General features: G+C 41.2%; 1 protein-coding gene across 1 annotated transcript in view; it reads left to right on the forward strand.

The window, feature by feature from the left end:
* CPNE4 (copine 4) overlaps positions 1–25828 on the forward strand; it is a gene marked incomplete at its 3' end in the record, with an annotated part of 476837 nt that overhangs the window by 414088 nt on the left and 36921 nt on the right. Inside the window, exons 8-9 of the mRNA XM_080823089.1 lie at positions 18338–18436; positions 24364–24450. Of these exons, the coding sequence (XP_080679215.1) occupies positions 18338–18436; positions 24364–24450 (186 nt within the window). The remainder of the gene's footprint in view (positions 1–18337; positions 18437–24363; positions 24451–25828) is intronic.

Consider the following 25828-nt stretch of genomic DNA (forward strand, 5'->3'; position numbering starts at 1 on the left):
GATTGGACTAAATATGAAGGTGCAGCAACCAGCTTTAAGTCTGGATCGGAGACGGGGGAAGTCCCTATCAGCGTTAAGCCTCACACTAGCCCAGAACAACAATTTAGACAGGGAAGCACCAAAACATCACAAGTCAACCTTCACATCCCATATGTGGCCCAGTGACAAGTGTTTATGCAATATGATTGATTATCCTGCAATTTACTTTGTCAATCAGTCACGGAGTTAATTACATGTTACTCTTGGGCACTATTATAAATAATGGTATGGCAAACTGTGCTAGATTTAATGGTCCTTAGCGTTCTGCTATTAAATTGATGACACAGCCACATCAGTATTGATGAACAAGGACCTTCTCCATCAAGGATAATTTATATCACTGAACATAATGGGCTATCCCGCTCCCAGTTTTGCAGAGACATTATTCACGCTGATACAAGCAATGAATCCATCAATAAAGGAGGAACAAATGTTATTTTGTTTTGTGGGGTTTAAAAAAAAAAAAAAATCCCCTGATAAATACTGATCGTGAGGAAACGGGGACTTTGTATCACTGACATAGAGCTTAGGGAAATGTGAGCTCACCATAAAACTTGCCAAAATGGGAAAGTCAGATGGATTCAGGAGGAACCATTTGCATGCAAACGCAGCCTCTCCACAGGGAGTCTTTGAATGTGCTGTCCACCCTGACTAGAACATCCTTCTTTTCCACCCACTCCCCATATACCTGGTTGACTCTAGGCATCCATCAGAGAGCATCTTAAGTGGCACATTATCCAAGAAGTCTTCTCTGACTTTCTGAACTGGATTAGATGCCCATCATAGTTTGGGGCATCTAGAAGTTGACTCTGAGACAAGGATTCATGTAAATGTGTTCCCAGGATTAGCTGATAGGTGAGTGGGCAAACGGACCATAGAAGGAAAGGAGGCAAAGTAAGGATAGGATATCAAGCAAAGTCTCAGAGAGGGGGGTTTTGGCTCAATCCTGCCAGGAATGAATGAATGAATGAATGAATGAATGAATGAAATATAGAGTTGTCTCAATCATGGATAGCACGTAAATCGCTGCATATGTCAGTCACTGGTCAAGGGCTACCCTGAAAACTTTGAGTACTACGCAAATAGGAAAACCAGTCTGGCAGCTTGAGGACAATCCTCTAACAAAGACGTAAGTGCCGGTATTAGGGGAGAAAGGATCTCAGGAGTTGGTGTGCCCCCAAATGGTAAAGGGATCCAATGTGACATGGGCGGAACACACTGATAGTGTCTGCTATAGTGGCCTTGAGCAGTGTTTCCATAGCCCGCTGTGCATTCTGTAAGATAGCATGTATCATGCTGCATTGTAACTGTTCAGTTAATTATCTGTCTTACCTGCTAGCTTGTAAGCTCTGTGATGGCAGAAGCCATGACTGTCTTGTTCCTCATTTTATCCCCAGTGACTAGCACAGCAGCTGGCCCACAGTTAGTCCACGAATGATATTTGTGAAAGGAGAGAAGAAAGGGAAGGCAGGAGCAAAGTTGGTTCAATGGAAGGATTACGCTAGGATAAGGTATCACACGTTCAAGCAAAGACAAATCTTGTAAAACAGCGTTCTTACAGGGGTTGTGCTGATGCAGTTTCACACATTCTGAACATGAGAATCTTGGTTCTAAAAGTCCGGTATTGTCCATCCAGCCAGGAGTTCATTTGTAATAGTCCTGGAGGGGCTCTTCAGTGGATGAGAGGATAATAATCAGATCAATGCTCTGAAATGCAGGCTGTGGTCATTTTACCACACAGTCAATCCGAACAAACATAAATATGACAACAGTAGGGTTTCTATTAATTCCTAGCTCCTTTTCATTAAATGTTGGAAATCCTTAGGTAATATGGGCCAGAGATCCAGCTTTTTTCTGATCACATCTGGATTGCTTTTTAAGCTTTCATTCATTCTTTTCCATGTATTATTTACATGTATTCTTTAAAACCTGACTTCTAAAGTTTACTGACTTAGTAAGACAGAAGTTTATTTCTCAGTCAAGGACAATCCATCGGTGTTCCATGGGCAGCTTCCTACAGTGATTCAGAGATCCAGGTTCCATCCACCTTGTGGCTTCACCATCCTCTGAAATCTTAAAGTCCTTCTCTATCAGCCAGCGGAAAAGCACAGAGAGTGAGAAAGCACACCCCTACTTAAACTTCAGCCCAGAGGTGAAATACATCACATTTCCTTGCTGGTGACCAGTCACTGGCTGGGAAGTGTAACCCATCCAGCAACGGCTCTACACTGGGCTGGGTAGCTAACCTGCTCTGCCACACAGTCATTCAACAAATAGTTATTAAGCACCTAAAGTATGCAAAGTTCTGTGTTCACTGTTGGGAATAAAATCGTAAACAAAACAGGAATGGTTGCCGCCCCTGGAGCTAATTTACAGTTCATCGGAAAGATAGAAATTAATCAGGTAATCATAAAAACACGCACTCCCAAATGTGCAGTGAAGAAAAAGTACAGGGACAGAAGAAAGTTTAAAACAAGCTAGATCTAGTTTGAATGCCTGAGGAAGCAAATATTTAAGCTGACACCTGAATTTTAAACATTTGTCTAGAAGAAGTTGGAGAGAAAAACATTTGGGTTAGAGGGAACAGCAATGTCCTAATAGAAGGATGTTTAACTTCTATTATCCCAGGGTAACCCAAACTTATTTGAGCATCAGCCCTTTTTTAATTTTTTAATTTTCACTATACCTATACCTTTTTTAATTTTCACTATACCTCCCGTGCAACTGGCTCTCTGTGAAAACAAACTTTTAAAACACTTTGCTACCATGTAGATTAATAAATTCATAAATTTTTATTTCTGCTCTTTCAAATGATAGCCTTCATGTGGAATTTAGTTGAATACTTGGGTCTGTTTATCAAAAACTACCTTTGAAAATATAATGAATGCTAGATTAGCCAGAAGAATTTCTAATTAGTTCCCACTACTTTCTCTGGTCTCCCAAAGTAGTTATTGATGAAGCTGTTACTGGAAGGGCCATTCCCATCAGTGAATGGATGGGTTTGTACTTCCAGGTAAAGAAGTTCTGTTTCATCTTCCCAGAGACAAATATAGCTATTGCTCTGTCCAGTGATAGAAATGAAATGAGAAGAAAGGTTCAATTACTTGGGTAATAAGGCTGATAAGATAGGTCAGTGGCCCTGCTTACCACTGTCAAAATCTCAGTTCTTTGCTCGTCCATCTTGCAAATATGTGCCTGGCTCCATCCGGATGAAAAGAATACGGTGTCTTCTTGGCAAACTCATACAACCAAGTTCTATCTCTCAGGAAATGTTCTATTCAAAAGTCTCTCTATAATAATTATTGTTTAGAAGAGGAGAAATGAGTCTCTTTGACAAATAGAGTTTTACCAGCAGCAATTTTAGGCAAACAACATAGTCCAAACTCTTGGTTTTCTCATTTATCTAGGAAATTCCAAGCTCTTTTTTTCACACTATGTAAGTAAGCATCATAACTCAGTGAGGCACAGATTGACCATGAATGGCCAAGTCTACGTGGGAAGGCTAAGTGATGTAGAGACCTTTTCACACATACATACACACAAAAGATGAGATTTCAAAACATAAGTATTGAATTAACCTAAACTTGACTGGTGTATGTCCACACAAGGTTCCAATCAGAAGCTAATTCCTAGGTGAAGACCTAAGATCCAGACCTGGGTCAGATGTGATGGTTGCCCAACAGAGTCAAGAGTTCTGAGCATCAAAGGTTGTATTCAAAGGATAAGCTAGACAGCCAATCAAGTCAAAGAAACATTACAAATAATAGAACAGAGCGAGGACAAAAATCCAGAACAATTTTTGTGAATCTGACTGGAATGCCTGCATTTGTTTTATATTGTCTTATGGATAGATGGTAAATCCAATCTAAATACCCAGAATTGGTTTGGACATGTCAGTAGCAAAACTGTTTTCAGATGGTCATTTCATGAGATTGATGAGGAGTGGCTCATATCTGCATGCTTTTAGGAACTGTTTTGTTCCCTTGTTTTAAAACTTCCAAGTCTTGAACACCTATGATGGTTGCATTGGCAGTAATTAAATAAGAGTAGCAAGTAAATGAACTTATGTTGGGATTACACAGTAATCAGGTTGCCTGGCCATGCCAAGACCTCCTCCTGGCTGTCAGTCAGTCCTGCATTGCCAGCTTGTGGTTTCCAGACCCATTAAGCCACACAAATGGAGTCATCTGTTCTTTTCTGGTCTTCAAGCAACTTTTCCTCCTCAGAGACCCAGCAGGAGGTTGTCTGTAGGCATCAAATTATAGCAATCAATAAACCACAAGCAGCATGGCTCATTTAGAAACAGACATAGGCATTTTGCTGGGAGAAATGGTGATTACTTACCACAGGCCCAGAGAATCATGGTGTTTATTAGAAGTCAAAAATGTGGGATTCAACATGGCCAAATACTAAACTGTCCCTTGGCCCTCAAACTTGTTCTTTCTATGATTCTTGCCTGGTGAATCGTACACCAAAATAACCAAGCCAAAAGCTTGGGGACAGTTCTAATTTTTTCTTTCCCCCTTTTCTTCTCCCTCAACCCCAACATCTACTTAAAGATTGAGACCTATAGTTGCCATTTCCTTACTATCTTCATAATCTTCCCAATTTCGCACTAAACACATTGGACTTCTGTTTCTCCCTTTTGTTCATTCTCCCCTTGGCAGCCAGAGTGATCTCTCTACATTGCCGGCAGAGGACCAATCCAACCATGGAATTCTATAGAATGTTCTGCCACTTGATAAATGCTGGGGTAGAATGACTTCATAAAAACAGTGAAATAACATCCTGTCCAAACTGTCATGTCATCAGTGCCCAGAGTATCTGCATATGAAACAGTAGATACGCAGTAAAGACTCATTCAGTGATGAGTAAATAGGCAGTATGGTATACAGGAAAGCACAGACTCCCCCAAGAGACCAAGGTTCAAATTCCAACTTTACCACTTTCTAACTGAGTTACCTCAGGAAATTCACCTAACAGCCCTGGGCTTCAATTTCTTTCAAAATGTTGTTATCAGTACCTACTTAGCAAGTTTGTTGTGAGGATTAAGTGAGATGTGCTTAGAGAACTTAGTCAATGAGTACTTGGCAAACAAAAATAACTCAAATGCTAATTGTATTAAAAACAAATAAATTGACAGAACAAAAAACATGTAACTATTAGGCACCACCTATACAGGGTACTTTACAAGGAAAATTGAGGATTTGTGACCTCTGACCTCAAGCCTACATTGCATATCTCACCCCAGTTCAGTCAGTCAAAGAACATTTACCCCGGGCTTATCACTCAACTAGAATTTTAAAACTTTCCAAAAATTTAACATGGGAATCGAACAGGGAATTTAACATGGGGATACCCCAATGTCAAATAAGGATTTTGTAGTTTTAAAAGTTTAGTTTGAAAATAGCAATACCTGCTGGAGTTAGATCTGTATTAGGTAAAAATCAAATGGAAGATTTTAGAATTTGCCTTCCAACTTCGGTGAGTCATTACTATCTAGAATGGATGCAATGACACAGGAAATGTGATACTAATCATTCTTCCCAGAGCTGATCAAGTATGATGGGTGGGAATGACACTAGTGAAGGAGAAAGAAATCACTTAATTTTTCAATCATTTTAAGAGAAGGACAGGAACTTAAGGACCATCGAATCTAATCCTTTCTTTCTCCAGATGATAGCCTTGAGCCCCTGAGAAATAAAGCATCCTGCCTAAAAAGGGAACGGCTATTCTGAGACCAAGAGCCCAAAGCTCCTGACTCTGTCCGGTACTCCTCCCACTGAGCGCTGTGCAGAGCATTTGTTTTTGTGACTCGGTGAAAGACAAATCTTTATTCAAAATGTTGAGATCTCCCCCCTCCTCCAAAGTGCCTCTCTCCTTAGTTTCTCTCCAACATGAGATGTAGGTAGACTTCTATTTCTTTTCATGACACATATTGTGGATACACTCTCTCAGACTCTTGAACCCTGGAATGGCCTTTCTGTCTTACAACTCTGAGGTTATAAAGTTATGAAGTTATAGGTTATATAACTAATACAAATTCTAAATGAAATAGATTATATTCCTAATCTAGAATCTAAATTTTATATCAGTTCCTACAGATCCTCCAAAACATTAAGAGGGAATTGTCACTTACCATTCGTGAAAAGTGCTCCAAGATTCTTGTATGAAAGATGCCATTCACATGTTTGTTTCATTCACTCATTCAGTTACCCAACTAACTAAGTCCTTAGTTTTGCACTTTTTCCATATGGGGTTAATGTCTGTTTTAGACTATAAGCTTTATGTGAGTGAAAATTAATTCATCTATCTTTACCACTAAAGATATAATGTGTATTACTGTGTATTGCACCTAGTTTATTTCCTGACAGCGTAGATACTCAGTAAAGGTGAGGTAATGAATCAAAAAATAAAATAAAATAGGAAAAGCAAAATCTGTAGTCACTTTTTCAATATCCTATTATCGAATGTATCAGGTTCATCTGCAATATGTTTCAGGAAATATAGAGGAGGTAAATATATAGAAAAGAGAGAGACCGGGAGCCGGGAGGGTGTGGAAGAGGTTCTTTTAATTTCAGAACTCCTCAAGGGGAATCATACTTCATTATATGTTAAAGATAGTATGCATCATACCCCAACAGCCTGCTAGACTGACTTAAGTTATTGAACATCTGTGCATTGGGTGAAGATTGTGTTCATATTTGCAATTCACATAAGGAAGTTTCCTGAGTCCAACACCCATCAGCCCCTGATTGAATATCAGCTTCTCAGATAGATCTTATACCTGTGAATTTGGTAGAAAAGAGTGGCACAGGTTGAAACAACTCGGACTGACTTTGATCATGAAGATAGAGAGCTCTTGTTGAAAGCTTGAGGCAGAAGTCACTGTCAAAGCCTGCCTCTTCACTCTGCCCACACAACCACGGGAGCTTCAGTCTTCCTAGAGAGTAGTGAGGTGTGAAGTTAAAGAGGTTTGGACAAGCATTTGGAGCCTCTGAAGCTTATCTGAACTAACCAAGCCTCCCAAAGCCATAAATCTCCAATGAAAGCTTCAAAGAATGATAGACTTCATTGTGGAATGTCTCAGGGATTGGCTGCAGTCCAGAAAGAAGAGATGTGTGAATTGCAAGATAAAACCAACATCGCATCACCCTTCCCTTCCAGGAATCTCTTAGTCCAACTCTCATGTGTGTAACCTTTGAGAATGTTGCTTGTCTGCTTAGAGCGGTGCTGCATTGCATGATCACTAAGGAGTCAGGATGGCCCTTGAATGTTGTTTCCTGTTTGTGGTCAGGTTTCTTACTGGATTGAAGAAGACAGTGTAAGCCAGGATGTAAATATAAATTACTGCTGCTGTTGTCCCAGACGCCTAGATTTTCTGTCTATTGCTTCTCAAAGTGTCCAGAGGCCACATGCATGCAAACTGGCAAGACTCTTGTTTTGAAGGCAGATTCTTGGGACCCTCCCCAGACCCCTAAATCAGAATCTCTGATAGGGCCTGGGAATCTGGAATTTAACAAGCTCTCTTAGGCATACTAAATCCCTAGGCATAACATTGTCTTATCACGGTTCCTTTAATGCAAGCCAGTCATTTTGCAGAAGAGGACTGAGTCCCAGAGAGGTAGAATGGCCTGTTTAATGTCTCATTGCTGGTAAACATCAGAGGCCAGGTGAGGACCCACACCTGTGCCTTCCCAGATCTGTCCTTTTTCAGCACCACATCTCCATCATCATATCCTGGGGCATTCCTCATTGCATAGCACAGGTTCCTACAGGGAAATGCTCTGAGATGCTTTCAGTGTCTCTGGAGCATGTAACATGCAGGAGACAAGAGACTTAACTGGGCAGATTACATTCTAGTCCCATGCAGGCTCCAGGGTAAGCAAGAGGAAGGAGAAAGTAGCTCTGTGTCCTCCAGTTGTCCCTGCAGGCACCCAGAGTGCTCTCCTGCTCTATCTGTCCTTACTATATGCTCAGAAAAGGATCCAGTTTTAGCCATTTATCCTTCTGTACAAATAAATTGAAGAGCTCTTATATTTGCACATGCCTCTTAGGAGGTCCTCTTTTCTTTATTTGCTCTTGGAAGCCTTCCTGACTGTCCATGGTGACTACCTTCGGCACAACCCTCCAGTTTTGCCATGTCCATTCTATTTATTTGCAACTGCATCTCCTGCACTAAACTGTCAGCATCTTGAGGGCAGGAGATACATCTTTCATCTCTTTATACCCATTGCCATCACGATCTCTAGTCCATGGTAAATGATAAATAAATAATGTATATGTGTCAAATAAATTCTTACAACAACCTAGTGAATAGAGAAGACTTACCATCCCTACCTTACAGATTAATAAACTGGGTAGGAAAAGGCAAAGTGATTTGGGGATGATTACACAGTTGACCAGTGAAAGGGAAGAGATTTAATTCAAATTATGAATGACTCCAAAAGTGCTGCCGTTTCTCCCCCTTATCAAACCACTAATATGTTACCCCCAAGGTCAAGATAATCCCTCTCCTGGAGGTAACTACATCTTCCACCAACTCTCTAATTGTGGAAAAGGCAGTTTGGCCTGATTACTAGAAATGTGGTGAGACAAATGCAAAGTGTAAATTGAGAGCAGATTTGGAAGAAAAAACAGCAGTTGACGGCAAGAGAGCCTAGGACCAAAAAAGCAGATTGAGTTAAATGGCACTGACCCGAGTCTACAAGGGGAACTCATGCTTTGGGATCTTCCTCCCACGAAGCACCTGATATGAGTTTCAGGATTAGAGGAAGCTGCATCATTCTGGACATACAGTACTGAAAAGGAACACAGAGCACTCCCCCACTGCATCTAGACTTCTTGTCCCAGATGCTCTGTGTTTCCTCTTGAGGCGGGGATCAGTGAGTGAGGGCAGGCCAGGCAGGGAAAACAGATGGTGGATGACTATGCACAGCCTCATTTACAGGGTCCACACTGGAATTAAAACATGCTGGCATTCCCAATATTTAATATAGGTTTTTTTTAAACACTGGTGATAGAACCTACATTTCATAAGATCTTGCTTCGGCAACTAAGGCAAGACCTCTGGCCTCTCTCCGCTCCTTTAAAGTTCACCCTTCAATTATTTCTTTGAAAATTGCAAGCAGGTTCTTGCATACACTCACCCACAGGTCATTTCAGCTACCTCATGGCATAGGCCATACCCCCCACCCGCTTCTGCTACCCCTGAGGCCAGCTAAGGGCCCTTCTCCACTTCCATTGTATCAGAAGGACTAACCCCAAGCCAAGAGAGCTCATATTCCATGGATCCCAAAGATTCCAACACCGTTTTCTCCCTGCTGCTGCTGCTGCCACTTGGTGCGTGGATGCCTTAGCATGTGAATACCAATGCTGTGCCCTCTAAGGCGTCCAGACATTCCTGCTGCTGCTGCTGCCGTCCCCATCTTCCCTCCTCCCTCAGCTCCCAAGCAACACCTCCACTGCATGCTCCATGCACCTGAGTCCCTGGGACTACATTCTGGTGCTCTCAGTGCCTCAAAGCTACTCTCTCTCTTCTCTTGGTGTACATAAGACCCTGGTATTTTGTGCTCTTTTGGGTTGCCTTTTTGCTGAAAGCCTCCTCCCTAGAACTCAAACGTGAATCCACAGGGGCAAAGCCCATGGAAAAACCTGGGTGATGGTCACCAGACTCTGCTCAGCCTTGCCCCACTCCTGTAGAGTCCAATTCTCTGCTGCTGGACCCATCTTGGGAGCCTACTCTCTCCTCGCCTCGGAATGAGTCCCTCAGAAGATACTCGGGCTGTCATACAGACAAGTTTCCACTAGTCCTGCTCACCATTCCAGCAAAGGTGGCTCCTGGCGATGGACGTAGTCGAAGCCTCAGCCCTGCCTGCCGCATCTGGAGCTGCACCTACATAATGTTTTTTTGAGAAACTTTCCTCTCCATCTATCCCACCCATCCTACCTGTAACCATCTCACTGGATCCAGCTGCAGTCTCTGCTCTACTATGAAGCTCTCTGTTTTACTCCACATAGCCCTCTGCCCTGCCAGACTCAGAAGCCTAATCAGAGTATTCATGTCACAATGGAGGAACTGCTTTTAACTCTTACCCTAACAGCTGGGTCAATGTCAAATAGTCATTGCCAGCTCTGCAGTGAGCAATCGCAATAAAGTGATTAGAAGATAATCAAGGGAACTTGGATCCTCTCCCCATGGACATACCCAGCCAAGGTCTGCCAGGGCCCAAGTCACAACCATCAAATAAACAAATATATATATTTGATATTCTTTTTGTAGATATTTAGAGTGCTATATAAGCCACTAAGCCAATTTTGTGATAAGGGTTCTCATTGCATTTTTACAAAAGAGAAGTCATCCCAAATACTAAGTTTTGCGTGAAATTCTCACAAATCCCTAATCTTGGCTGCTCTGAAATATGACTATATATTTGCCTAAAACCTCCGTAAAATGATAGAATATTGCCTGATTTTCTAAAAGCTACAGTTAGAAAATTGGTCTAGACTGAGTGATATGAAACACAGTTTGGTCCCTACATTGTTAGCATTTAATTTTGATGGTCTCAATTTAAAATTCCACCTTTAAATGAACTCAGTAAGACCCCCTCATGGATTAATCATTCTGGGCAATTTTAAAAAGTTATTATTATCAAAGAGAACATTAAAATTGTATGTAAGTGTATTCTTCCCGAGAGAGGTCAGATATTGTGAATTAGTTGATTATTTAAAAAAAAAAAAAAAAGAAAGAAAGAAAGAAAAGAAAAGAAGGGGAAAAAGCTTTCCACTGGAAAGGCACCTGGCAGAAGTTTATTGCGAAGCTATGTGGTATAATGACAAGGGCCCTGGATGTAGAGCAATGAAGCCAGGTTCAGGTCCTTATTCAGCTCTTGCTAGTTCTGCACTTGGGAATAAGTCACCTTCAGTTACTTTATTATATTTTAGGATCATCATCTGTAAAAATGGACCCATTTTCTCCTGGGGGTGGGGTGGCATTGGGGAGGATCACCATGAGACAATGAACAATGCGCTTTAAGCTCTCCAAGGTGTACAGGTACATACCTAATAAAAGAGAACAAGGAGAGTATTGTTACATTACCAGGTATTAATAGTTAATTAAGAATTGTATTACTTTAATTACTTTAATATGAAAGTCTCAGACTTTGGAACAGAAGGTTGAAAAAGGAATAAAGATGTAGTGTCATGTAACTAGGGAATTCTGGATTGGAAAGGGACCTCACAGAACATGTCTTCCAATTCTCATTCCCCAGACACCCATTTATCCAGAAGGAAACCAAGGCACAGAATTTGAGAAGCCTTCCCGAGGTCTCATGGCACTACCTGCAGAGCTCAGACTAAAACTTCGCTCTCCTGCTTCCCAGCCCCTAGTACCTGTGATTACAATCGTTAAATTATGTCCATAATCCCATTTCTGCCTTCCTACACCCATGTCTACAACTACCAAAGCTTATTATCTGGTTCAACTGTCTCCTTTAATAAAAATCAACAAGAAGATTGCAATATCTTTCTTTCCCTTTGCAGTGTAGATAGGACCAAACACTCAGAGAACTGCCATCAACTTGACTCAGAAGAGAGACCTTTTTCATTCACTTATCAGATATTTATCTGAGTTCTTACTTGTGCCCAAGAATTGTGCTAAACCCTGATAAAAATCTGAGTGCTCAGAGGTTCCCTTCAAGTCATGGATATGGGCCAGTGATGACCACGTAGGTGGAGATGTTAGAGTGGATATAAACAGATTGCAAAGGAAGCTTAGGGTGATGATGTGACTAAGGAGTGAGAGAAACTTGACAGCAAATTCTGCTTCACCTGAACAAATGACAAGTATACAGTGATTAAAAATAAATAAATGAAAATGTGAGAAGTCAGAAGAAGAGATTTCCTTTATCTATGAGAATTCTGCAGTGATCTGTGGCAGTTATATAGTTCCTGATCACAGTTTAGAGAGCTCACTACTCCCCATCCGGAACTGCATCAGATTCCGACCCTGAGAACTCTGATGTCAAAGTCAGCCATACTTTAAACACTGAATATTCAGTACAAATAGTAGGTCACTAACCTCTCTATTTCTCAGTTTCCTCATCTATAAAATGGAGACAATTACAAACGCTCTCCACTAGCTGGGTTGCTGTATAGGTTAAATGAGTAACATGGGAAACAGTATAAACAACAGAGAGAACCTGTTCACTGTTCCCAAGCAAGAGGCTGCATAGACAACAGTGTGTGCATGGTCTCTCGGTCTTTAGCTCTGTCTGTGAAATGCATGGATAGTTGTGTCTTGAGAGTTTGCACTACTCCATCCTGTTCTTACTTTACATTTGCATGGAACCCATTATAAGAAAGGTATGCCAACCAACAGTGTACAAAGCTACCAGTTACCCACATCCTTGCCATTAACTGTTATTTTTTCTCATGTTTTTTTTTTTTTAACAATAGCCATCCTAACAGATGTGAGGTACTATCTTGTTACAGTTCTGATTTGCATTTCCCTAATAATTAATGATGTTGAACATGATTTCATATACTTGTTGACCATTTTATATCTTCTTTGGAGGGAGGTCTACTCAAGACTTTTGACCTTTTTTTTGTTTCTAAATTGGGCTGTTGGGTTTTTTGCTGTTGAGTTGTGGGAGTTCCTTCTGTATTTTGGAAATTAACCCCTTATTAGATAAACAGTTTGCAAATATTTTCTCCCATTTCATAAGACACCTTTTATTGTGTTGATTCCTTTTCTGGATAGGAGCTTTTTAGTTTGACATAATCCCACTTGTCTACTTTTGGTTTCATTGCCTATGCTTTTGGTGTCATATCCAAGAAATCATTACCAAGACCAATGTCAAGTAGCTTTCTCCCATGTTTTCTTACAATAGTTTTAACAGTTTCAGGTCTTATGTTGAAATCTTTAATCCATTTTGAGTTGATTTTTGTGTATGGAAAAGGTGGGGACTGAATTCCTTTCTCTCTCTCTCTTCCTCCCTTCCTTCCTTTCTTTGTATTCGGATAGCCAGGTTTCCCAACATCACTTGTTGACAAGACTATTCATTTTGCATTCTTGACACCTTTGTCAAAAATCGGTTGACCATATATATGTGAGTTTATTTCTGGTTTTTCTGTTCTGTCCCATTGGCCTATAGGCTTGTCTTTATGCCAGTGCCATGCTGTTTTAATCACTGTAGCTTTGTGATATATTTTAGAATTAGAAGTGAGGTGTGGCCCACTTTGTTCTTTTTTCTTAAGATTGCTTTGGCTATTCTGGGTTGACAGAATTCAACACTGTTTCATGATAAAATGCTCAACAAACTAGGTATAAAGGAATGTAACCTCCAAAGTGATAAAAGCCATATGTGACAAGCCCACAGCTAAAATCCTACTCAATGGTGAAAAATTGAAAGCTTTTCCTTTAAGATCAGGAACAAGATAAGGATGCCCATTTTTGCCACTTCTATTCAACCCAGTACTGAAAAATCTTAGCCAGAACAATTAGGAAAGAAAAGAAAAGAAAAAGAAATAGGAAAAGAAGAATTAAAATAATCTGTTTGCAGGTAACATAATTCTTATATGTAGAAAACCCTATAGATTCCACCAAAAGGAGCTGTTAGAAGGAACTGTTGGAACTAATACACAACTTTAGTAAACTTGCACAATACAAAATCAACATACAAAAGTCATTTGTGTTTCTATACACTAATAATGAACCATCAAAAAAGGAAGTTAAGAAAACAGTCCTACTTACAATAGCATCAAAAATAATATATTTAGGAATAAACTTAACCAAGGAAGCGAAAGATTACACATTGGAAATTACAAAACATTGATGAAATTAAAGGAGACACAAGTAAATGGAAAGATGTTCCTTGTTCATATACTGGAAGACTTAATGTCATTCCAAATATCCATACTCCTCCAAGTGGCCTGCAGATTCAATGTTATCTCCATCAAAATCCCAACGGTTGTTTTTTTTTTTTTTTTACAGAAATAGAAATACAATCCTAAAATTCATATGGAACCACAAAATCTTCTTTATTTTAATGTCAACTGATTATGAACTGATCAACGGTGTCTATAAAATAATTTCACTGCAATACCTAAATTAGTGTTTGATTAACTAATGGGACTGTAACCTAGCCAAGTTGACACTTAAAACTGACCATCACAAAAGGCTAATGAACAATAAGTTGGCATATCTTTCTTATAATGGGTTCCATGCAAATATAAAATAAGAAAAGGATGGTGTAGTGCACTCTCAAGACACACCTATACACACATTTCAGAGACAATGCTTAAGACCCCAAAGACCATGCACATACTGTCTATGCAGCCTATTGCCTGGGAACAGTGAACAGGTCCTCTCTGTTGCTTGGTGTGTTCATCGAGCTTCAGGGAATCCTAATATTTTATAGTTTCAATCACAGAATGGGATTTTTTACACAGAGCAAATTTAGAAGACCTCACTTCTGAATTTCTGCTTCCATTAAGAGGCAATGTGGTATATTAGAAAATATTTCGGCTATGGCAACAAACACCTGCATTCAAACCCATCTTTGTCACTTTCTAGGTGTCCAGTCAAGTCACTTAATCTCTCTAAGCCTGTGAATGGCAATTACCTATGGATGGTAATAATAATATTATCATTTCAAGGTTCCCATAAAGGATTAAAGACCATAAACCAAGTGGCACAGGTTCATAAAAGATCATCAGTTAAGACAAACTATGAACGACTTTTAGTTCAAAGATTATCTAGTGTTAGCTGAGTGGTCTTGGGAAACTTACTTTACTTCTCTGTGCCTCCATTTCTGCATCCATAAGATAAGTGTAACAATAAATTGTTCTGGGGATTAAATGAGTCTCTCTCTATATATATATATTTCATATGTAAACTAAATATATATAAAATAAGTTCTCAGAAAAAGTCTGGTATATAGTAAGCAATACATATATTGTTTAATTATGATAATTTGCTATCTGTGTGGGAGCTATGAAATCAGGGAGGTGGGAAACCTGGATTTTAGTCCCAACCCTGCGCTGGGTGAACTCACAGAAGCCATTTCACTTCTCTGCCATCACGTCTGTCTCTGTAAAATGAGGGAGTTGATCGGACCCTCTGTGGAGCTCAGACACGGTAAGACTGCATACTAAACTCCACTGTGAAAGGCAGGGACTTGAGAAGACTTCTGGCTCATAGAGAGTTCCAGCTGCTAATCTCTCACAGATCTGTCAAGGCTTCCTTATTGATTCACACCAGGAACACTGCCTCAGTCTCAGTTTTTCTACAGGGCAGCTGATCTGTTTACTTTTCACCAGGATGTGTTCCTCTCTCAACCTCATCAGAGCTGTCAGAAGCCAGCTTCATGGCAGGGAGAGATGCAAAGAATGTTTTTGTTTTTCTGCTTCACTGTGTCTTCCATCCTTTAGGGTCCCTTCTGAGAAAGGTCAAAACAGAATTCTGCATCTGCCGCAGTGGGAAATGCTAGCCAATCAAAGAAGCAGGGCTCATGTAAGCGACAGGGCCTGCCCCCAGGAGGCCAGAACTAGAGTCCTGTCAAGTCTGACTCCTCCTCCAGCCCGTGGAGGGCCAGTGGTCACTCTTTCTCTGTCCCTGAGAGATAGCACATTACAAACGTCCTGAATGGTGTGCATGCCAGGTGGAAGGGGGGAAAGTAACTAAAGCATGACGGGACATCTAACAGAGGGCAAAAAAGGAGTGACAGGTGGTTTTTGCCTAAGATTCTGTGACAAGCTGAAGTATTCTGTACATCCCTTCTTGCTCTTTCTATATTCAGCTATCACTAGGGAGGCAGGAGGAAGGAGGTTCAACCTCTTCCTCAATGCAGATGAGTGTTTAAAAGGCTGCTTCCACTTCTTTTCTCTCCTGTGCTTCTGCTCCCTTTGTCTCTTTAATCTGCTCCTCGAGGTAGAAGAGTACCTGAGCGTCAGTCTCAGGTGTGCCATGGCTGTATTTATTACCAGGCAAAGTTAGGATCCTTAAAAACAGGGTCCCAAGAACCAGCCTTCTTTCTTTCTGTGTCCAGGCCCAGGTCATACATGTGCAAGGAGGGAGAGGCAGTAAGGAGGGATTGGCAAACAAAGAGAAAAGCCCCTGGTTGTAAGTGACTGCAGATCAATGGACAGTGTTCAACAACATGATATTTACAATGCACATTCTAAGACATTTTTCCAAATGGCTGAATCATTGATTGGTTCCACCATCCAATGGAATAAATGAGGAAGAACTTCTTCCGGCTTCGAATTAAGAAGGGGGTTCTCAACCCTCCTACCAAACATTGGTATGCTTAGCATTTCAACCAGAAAGAGCTTTGCCTTTCATTGATGTTATTTTGCAACCTGTACAACTCCAACTAATCTTAGCATCTCTGAGTTAGAGAAAACTCAAAGAACATTCCACTAAATCCTCCATAACATTCTCTACTTGACTTTCTCTACCACATTTTTGGAGCATAGTCCTGCCGTTTCTTCTTAAACATTTCTAGCCGTAAAACACTCACTCTTACACTAACAGATAACTTTATGTCCAGACAGGTGTAATTCCTGAGAAACACTTTTTTTGTTGTTGTTATTTTTTTGTAACTTCCTCACAAAATTTGATTTCCCCCTTTTGGAATCAGACAAGGTAAATTGAAATACCTTTTCCTAAGACATTTAAGTACTTAAATAGTTCTCAGACTGGGTTATGTGGTAGCAATCTCAGTGGCTGAGAACAGCAGTGATTTATTTCTTGTAGATATAAATGTCCATCCCAGGTCACCTGGAGACACTGCTGTGCATTTACCTCACTTAGAGACTCAGACTGACATAACAGATCCTATTAGTAGTTTACTTGTAGCATCTACCAATTGAGTAAATATGTAGTGACCAAAAAGTTAGTGTGCATTGAATGGTTTCAACTGAATGTTAATTGTAATTCTCCAATTCCCTGGGGTCAAAGATTCATTTCAAAATCTGGATAAGATATCTTGAGTTCTACTTCCATGTACTGCAGAAGTTGACACCCTCCCCAGTGTTTCTGTGGGGTTCCCCACTCCTCGGAGTCATCTGTCTAGCTCTCCCTCCACAACCCTGCTCCCTCAGTTTTCAATCCCTATGGGCCGTATCACACACACTCAGACTGCTCTCTGGTCTGCTTGTCCCAAAACATGGAATTAGCCCCTCACCTTTATTCTCCAAGTCACCACCAGCATAATGTTGTTATGGGTGGCAGATTTACTAGAGTTACAGGGATAACAGGAAAGGAGGAAGTAGAGAGAGTGTCTGAGAGGAGAGCTATCTAAATGACTTGACCTTGAAATTTCTGAAGTTCCCTACCTGTCTCTTACCTCCTCCTACTCCAACGTCAGGCCCATCTTCAGACCTCTGATGAATCCTTGCCAAACTTCTCAACTCACGCTCCTGGGTCCTATGTTCATGTCTGTAGTTGCAAAGGAAAAACTCAACTTGATATTATTTTATTCAGCAGAGCAGTTGAGCTCCTTTTGTCTTAACCTCTTCCATTTTGATTTATTCTAATACAATCTCCTTCATAACTAAAGGACTTATTAATATGTTTTCCAAGAAGAAGAATTATCTACCATAGCCTTCACACTGGAAGAGAAAGCAAAAGTTGAGAAATTTGTTTTTCTTCAAGTGAATTGGGGTAAATCCAAGGGGGAGACGAACCATGAGAGACTATAGACTCTGAGAAGCAAACTAAGGGTTTTGGAAGGGAGGGGTTGTGGGGAGATGGGTGAGCCTGGTGGTGGGTATTAAGGAGAGCACGTATTGCATGGAGCACTGGGTGTGGTGCATAGACAATGAATCTTGGAACACTGAAAAAATTAAAAAAAAAATTAAAAAAAAGAAAAAATGCCGTCAAAAAGAGGCACCTGGGTGGCTCAGTTCCTTAAGTGTCTGCCTTAGGCTCAGGTCATGATCTCAGGGTCCTGGGATCGAGCCCCACCCCTGTTGGGCTCCCTCCTTAATGGGGAGTCTGCTTCTCCCTTTCCCTCTGCCCCTCCCCACTGCTCATGCTTGTGCTCTCTCTCTCTCTCTCAAATAAATAAATAATTTTAAAAAAATTAAATTAAATTAAATTAAAAAATTAATTTTAAAAAAAAGCAACTAAAGAAACCAAAGGCATAATATATCCCACATGCCACAATTCTGGAGTGTTGGGTTTTTGTTCCAGACCAGGCATCTCTCATCAGGTCTTCCTCACACTGCCTTCAGCTACTGTGGATTCATTCTTGATTTTTTTTTTAAAGAGATACTTCCTCTCCTCTTGCAGTGCATAGTATGGGACTGGGACTCCAATGGCAAACATGACTTCATTGGAGAATTCACCTCAACATTCAAGGAGATGAGAGGAGCAATGGAAGGGAAACAGGTAGGTGGTAAATCACACATGGTATTTCCCCCAGACACTTCTCTCTTGAGGTATCCTTAGTACCACTACACATGGAACACCTAGAGAAGAGATACCAATATTTGATTAAATGTGACAAGTCAGAAGCATGATGGGATTTGAGTACCTAGATTCTACTACTAACCCAACCAAAGCAACTAGTGTGAGCTTGGAGATGACACTGCCCAGTGTGGTACGATTTCTCCATCAGTAAAACAGAGAGGTCAGATGAGAATATCTCTGATTTCCTTTAGCTGTGTAGCCTTGGACAAGTGACTTAACCTCTCTGTGCCTTAGTTTTCTCACTTAAAAATGAATGTGATCAGTGTACCTACTTAATAGAACTTTGTGAAGATGAAATGAGATAATTCATGGTATGCACTGAGAGGAGTGCCTAGCATGTAGCTAGTGCTTCCCAAATATCTGTTTATGGTAATATTATTCTTTCCATGACTTGGTGACATTAATTACATATTTATTGCTTTGGAAAAATTATCAGATTCCTCCAGATATTCATTACGGCCATGGGATTTTCTTTTGGCTCCACCATTTCACTCACACACTGGATACTGAGACATGGACCCAAACCCCAGCACATAACAGAGGCATATAGGGATTTCATCATGCCACACAGCAACCTAAATGTCTTCTTCATTTCTCTCAGGCACACATTCATTCATGTATCTGTAAACTGATCAGTCATTTGTTGTCCTCTGGACCCTAACCAGGTAACTGCTGTTCTTACCTGTTCATTGTTCATCTGCCCAATTTCTAGCCATGAAACCTGTATCTCTTTGCCTGTGGGATTTCTCTGGTAACTGGAGCCCCTATTCTGCCTCTGCCCACAGCCAGGTGAAGTATGAGGGAAGGTGTATCTCCTTCCAGGGAGCAGCCCTAAACACATAACTAATGGGGAGGTGGAGTGTAAATACCCCAGATGTCTTGCCCCACAGGGGACAGAACTCTGAGTGTGCAATTCCTAGAGTTCCCCAGCAGGAATCGGCCCTGGTTACCCACAGTGGTAACTGACTGCAGACTTCTTTGGCAGTCTCTGATTCTCAATTCCCCACTCCTCAGTTGGTGCTTCCTGATATTACTTCCCAAATGAACGACTTACACTTAACTCCTTGCCTCAGGGGATCTCAAAACCAAAATACCTGACCTTCTTACTCTGGGGCCCACTGTCCCCATGGAACAGAAAAGAGTGACAGCTGAGTGTTCAATGGCTTTGGAAAGGTCTTTCCCTTAGAGATAAGATCCTGTACCTGGCCTGGTCAGAAGTGCTGATTACAGAGGATGTCACAACTCATTTTCCATGTCTCTTCTTTCAGATATAAGGTCAAGATATACCTAGACTGGATGGGAAGAAATTAACATTCTTTAGAACTGGAAGCTTAATCTGAACCAGACCATTTGTCAAGTACTTACATTTGGTCTAGAACATCAAGGGCAACTTTCCACGTAGCTCCCACAAAACCTGTTATATATGCTCTGTTTCATATCCAGGATTCCAAGCAACTTGTGAAACATGCAGACCTTTGCCACCAGCAGGCATGCAAAGGTTCAGGGCTACAGTCAAAACCAGCACTAAATTGAGGGGCTGGGTAACTCTGTCAGTTAAGGGTCTGCCTTCCATTCAGGTCATGATCCCAGGAATTTGACCGCATCTCATATGGTCCTGGGATTGAGCCCTGAGTCAGACTCCCTGTCACTCTCTTCTGCTCTCTCTCAAATAAATAAATAACATCTTTAAAAAGAACAAAGCAAAACAAAACAAAAAACCAACACTAAATTATAAATGAAGTCACACCCAGGATAACAAGATAGCCAGAGAACTTGTTGCTCTGTTGACCCAGGCCCAACTGAACTAATAAATCAGTGAATTATCAATACCATGTATTAGAGTTCTAAAAAGTTTCACAAAATTGTGTCTGTTCTCTTCTACAAGTAAAAAGAGCCAAATCAATAAATGTAGGAAACATTTCATCTTTAGGTTCCTAAGAGGGTAGAATAAGTAAAATTATAGCATATATAATAGTTGAAGAAACCAAAGTCTAATTCTTCCAAACAAGCAAAAATGAATCTTCAAGTCCCACTGAGGAACTTAATCACATGCTATATACTTTTCTGTATCATCGAGATACCAGAAAGATTTTCTTTAGTTCAATCACTCAGCCCCATTTGGGCACATTTGCACTCTAGGAAATATTCTCTTATGTATTGATTCTACTAGTACTTATTACAGAACACCTTCTAAGTGCCAAGCTCTACGTATGTCATGACTGCACATCAGAGTAAAATACAAACATGAATCAAATAAAAAAAAAATGTAATTGTAGTTTGTGACAAATGTTACAAAAAACTGAACAAGTGTATGTAGTATAAAGGTGTGGTACTAGAAGGATAATCTGAAAAGGCAGCATTTAAGTTGAAGTCCCTTAAAGACGAAAAGAAGCCAGCCATGTAACAAGCAAGGGAAAAGCATGAGGCTGAGGTAATAGCATTACCAAGTCCTGAGTGAGGAAAGAACTTGGTGTGATTAAGGATGTGGAAGAGACTAGTCAATCTGGAGCAGAGAGGGTGGATGAGCTGTGGTCAAAGACAGAAGCAGGGGCCAGGAAAAGCACATTCTAATAGCTTGGAGAAAGGAGTTTGGATTTTCTTTTAAATGTGGTAAGAACTATACAGCTTTGTGCTCACCAGGACAGGAACCACTAGCTACATGTGAGTGTTTTAGTCTTACTTTTAATTAATTAAAATTAAGTTTCAATTTCAATTCCTCAGCCACACTAACCACACTCTAAGTACTCCATAACCTCATGTGGCTTGTGGCTTCAATTTGGTTGGCACAGATGTAGAATATTTCTATCATTGCAGAAAGTTCTACTGGACAGTGGTACAGAGAGGTCCAAGCTAGAGAATGACATGACTGGTTTTAACTTTTAAAAATGACTCTGGCCGCTGTGTAGATAATTCGTTATAGAGAGAGAAGATGGTGAAAGCAGATCTGTCAGGAGGCTACTACTGAAGGCAAGACAAGAGGTAATAATGATTTAGGCTCAAAAAGGGATGATGGAGGTGGAGAGAAATAGAGTGTTTTAAGATGGGTTTTAGAGAGAGGAGCTACAAGATGTGTTGAGGGTTTGTATATGAGGGGGATAGATGAGTAAACATTGGTGCCATTTCTGAGTAAGGAAGTCTTATTTCAGGGAGGTCCAGTTTGTGAGGAAAGTTCAAGAATGGGGTTTGGAAAACTGGAGGGGAGGCCTACCTATAGATGTATTTTGGAGCCATCAACAAACAGGTAGTTAATGTCAAGAAAATGGAGGATAGAGAGAAAGGATAGAGGCTGGAACGGAGGAACCTCAGTAAGAAGAAACAGAGATGAAAAGAGGAGCCGTCCTCTTTTAAGCACCTTCCTGTGAGAGTCATAGTTCTGTAGGATAAATTCTTGATTAACTTGGGTTAATTCTCAGAAGGCCTTCATGAACAGCCTTACTCTGAGGTGGCCAAAAAGGAAACTTGCAAGAACAAATAGGAGAGCCCCTCCAAGACCTTTCTAGAGGAAGCACTATGTTAATAGGCCAGGCTTTGGAGTGAGACTGATGTGGTGAATCCCAGCTCCACCAGTTGCCACCATAAGACCTGAGCCTCATCTTTCATCTCTAAGAGGGAGTTGTGGGAGAGTTAAATGGGATTGTAGATGTAAAGCAAATAGCCTATAATAACATGAAAACTTGATCCCAAGACAGATGCAAAATACTTAGACCTGGTTCATCAGCACCCCCCGCCTGCCCAACAGCCATAAAAGCCCCCAAGTACCTGCAGGTTCTGATTCAGCTTCCTTGGAGCCCTTGTCTGGCTGCACCAACCCATCCTCCACTACAGGTCTGCCTTAGCCTAAGATGGAAATGAGTAGACTTTCCATGAATTATCATCATAATTCTTAAGATAACTTGAAATCTAACTCATTCAAAGTTTCATCAGTTATGTCCTTCTTGACTGAAGAAATTGAGGTTAATAAAAATTATTGAAAACGACAAAGGAATCATCACAGCTAATTTTGGATCTTTTCTTTCCAATTGCAAGGGAAATCCCTACACTACTTGTTCATACTGTGACATTAGAGGAAGTTTTGGGGGAAAGGCAACTTCAGTTTTGATGGATTTGAGAGGAACTTGGAGTGTTTTGTCTGAAAATACTAGATCTACTTTGAGACAAGCTGGAATTCTTGTTTATCAAGCACTGTGAGAGCTTGGAGAGCAAATGAGAAGAGAACCTAAGAGAGGGAAGAAAGACAACCATGATCATGATGGAAAGATGAGACCTTAAAAACAAACAAACAAACAAACAAAAACAGGGTTTGAGATGTCTTGATTTCAGATTCAATTTGACTCTTCTTTCTTCCTGTCCTCTCCTCCCACATTCCTTCCCTCCTTCCTTTCCTCCCTCTCTCCCTTCCTAACTTCCTTCCTTCCTCTTTTTCATTCCTTTCTCTTATAGAAAGAGTTTTAGAGGACCTTTGACCAGTACAGGATTCCTTTCTTCCCAAACCTTATGTGGTTGCCCAGCCCCTACTGGAACATCTCCAATATTGAGAAACTGGTGTTCTCAGTTATCTGTTGCTGAGGAACAAATTACCCCAAAAGTTCCTGGCCGAAAACAACAATCATTATTCACTCACAGTTCCCTGGGTTGGCAATTTAGGCTGAGATCACCTGGGGCAGCTCCTCTCTATTCTCTATGTGATGCCAACTGAACTCACTCATGCATTTGTGCCTTGGCAACTGGGACAGCTGGGACATTTCTCCGTGTACGCTTTTGTTTTCCAGGAGATCAGCCTAAGCTTTTCTACATGGCGGTAATAACACACCAGCAGCAGGAAGAAGTCAAACCCCAATGCACAGGCATTTTTACACTTCACATTTGCTAATGTCCCATTGGCCAAAAGAAGTCACATGACTAAGCTCACTGCCATTGTGGGAGGGACCTACACAAATGCATGAACACTGAGAGAAATGGATCAGTGAAGGTCAAAGCTGTATCGATCTACACCACTCACATCTGCCTCAGAAATTGCTTTATTTTCAGATATTCCTAATTGTCAGAGAGAGTGAAAATTTGTCTCCTGAGTGGAAATCCAGGGATCCGGCTCCTATAGAATGGTGGGCAGGAGCATTCAGTGACTCTTGGATGTTTGACTTGTAGTTGAGTTTGTCGTATGAAGTCTTGTAGGACGGAAAGATTGATATCTCTTCCCCTAGACACTCCCTTACTTCCCAGCTACCTCCTCAGTTCCTAGCCACTCCTATAGCTCTGATACTATCCCCTTTGGAGATCTATTGTGTCACCATTGTGTTATGTATCACTCCATTATTTTAGTTCTCAGTGAGGTTCTATGCAAACTCATCATTATTCCCACTAACTTCCTGTAGCCAGCATTCAATGTCTCTCAGTGTTCTGACATTATAAGCCAATTTCTAGACACTAAGACTCAACACTCATGTTAGGAATGTGTCTACATATGTCTCCTTCCCTCTGTTGCTCGATTCAACCCTATTAATAGAAAGCATTCACAAGTGCCAGGCACTGTTTTAAATGTATTACATGGATTAATTATTAAGGTTTCACAATAATCCTGAGAGATACAATTATCAGCTCCATTTTACAGAGGAGATATCCAAGGCATAGAGGAATCAAGTAATTTGCTAAGGGTTGCCTGGCTGGAAATTGATGGGACCAGGATTCAAACCAGGCCATCCAATATCAGTCTCACTCATCCATGCCTCTGAACCATCCCTCATGATGCAAACATTATCACACAGAGACCATTTGTTAGCCTTCAGACCCATCTGCTGCAACATCTGGGGCTTGGCCTCATCAGATGACTCGCCTTCTTCCTGTTGCAGGTGCAGTGGGAGTGCATCAACCCCAAGTACAAAGCCAAGAAGAAGAATTATAAGAACTCAGGCATTGTGATTTTGAATCAGTGCAAGGTATGTATGTAGTTTCTCTCAGGAAGTGTGAAGCTAGGGCTGTCTGGGAGGAAGAGCTTAGGTTGTATGGTCAGTGGGAGAGAATGTCGAGGAGGTGTGTTTTTTAAAATAGAAATCAGAAAGTCAATGTCTTAATGGATGTGCAATGAGAAATGTAGGCATAGGTGGTCTTGGAGAAGTGGTGGCCTGATACCACCATCCCTTCCACAAAGACAGTCATACCCCCAAAGATGGGGAGTCCTGGTCACATGTCAGGCTCTTCTCTGTTCAGAACAGCATCAGAGGGAGATCCCCCAGAAGGGTAAGCCAGCATTTCCAGCCTACCTTATGCTCGTCACAGTGTTCAGTGTTTTCTAAGTGACACTTCACCCCATGATGCAAGGGTCCATGAACACAAAGCTGTGGTGAAGGATCACAGGGGCCTGGAAACTCCTCCCAGAAGGGCTCTAGATTCACAGAAAATCCTACTTGCTAATAATCAAACCTCTGAAATCACATTTGAGAATAACCCTGGCCCCGGCTGAGTATTTACTATGTGAGAGTAACGATGATGAATTCTGTCTAACTTGTATCCGAACCCTGAGATTTCTGCTGTCAACTGAGACCACGTAACTAGTCACACACATGGTAAGTTTAAGAGCTGAGATTTTAACCTATGCCTGTCTGATTTCACCATACAAGACTTAAATGCCATGTAGCTTCTCTCTGTGTATATCAGGTTCCTTCTCTCCTGCCAGGCATTGCACAGCCTCTCATAGCAAGAGCGAGAGGAAAGGAAAGACAGATGTGACCACCTCTTGAATCAGTCAGTGGGACTAGGGAACAGTGTATTGGAATTAGCCATCGGGATCATTGTATTAATTTGTATTGTATTGTATTAATTGCAGACCAACCAATCCAGAGCCTGTACCCCCAACCACTTCCTTGATGGAGCTCTCACATATGGAGCCAATATTCCTATGGCCCTATAGCACCCTGGGTCCAGGCTTCAGATAATTAGAGACCGCCTCTATAGCCCAGAGCCACCCAAATTATTCAGACTCTCCAATCCTAAACCAGTTTAACTGCTTTCCCTGCCCCACTCATTCCTTACCCCGCCCCCCCCCCACAAACACAATGAAGACTTCAGCCAACACTTGCCTTTCGATCTTTCTGCCTTCTGACTGACACTGGCTCTTCCCCCATGTGACCCTTGGGTGGCATGACATACCTCCTATCCTCCAGGGAGCTGTGAGTAATAAACTCTTCTTCCGGGGACACCTGGGTGGCTCAGTCAGTTAAGCGTCTGCCTTTGGCTCAAACTGGGATGGAGCCCTAGCATCAGACTTCTTGCTCTGAGGGGAGCCTGCTTCTCCCTCTGCCTGCTGCTCTCCCTGCT

Source organism: Martes martes (assembly GCF_963455335.1).
Source record: "Martes martes genome assembly, chromosome: 1".
NCBI lineage: Eukaryota > Metazoa > Chordata > Mammalia > Carnivora > Mustelidae > Martes > Martes martes.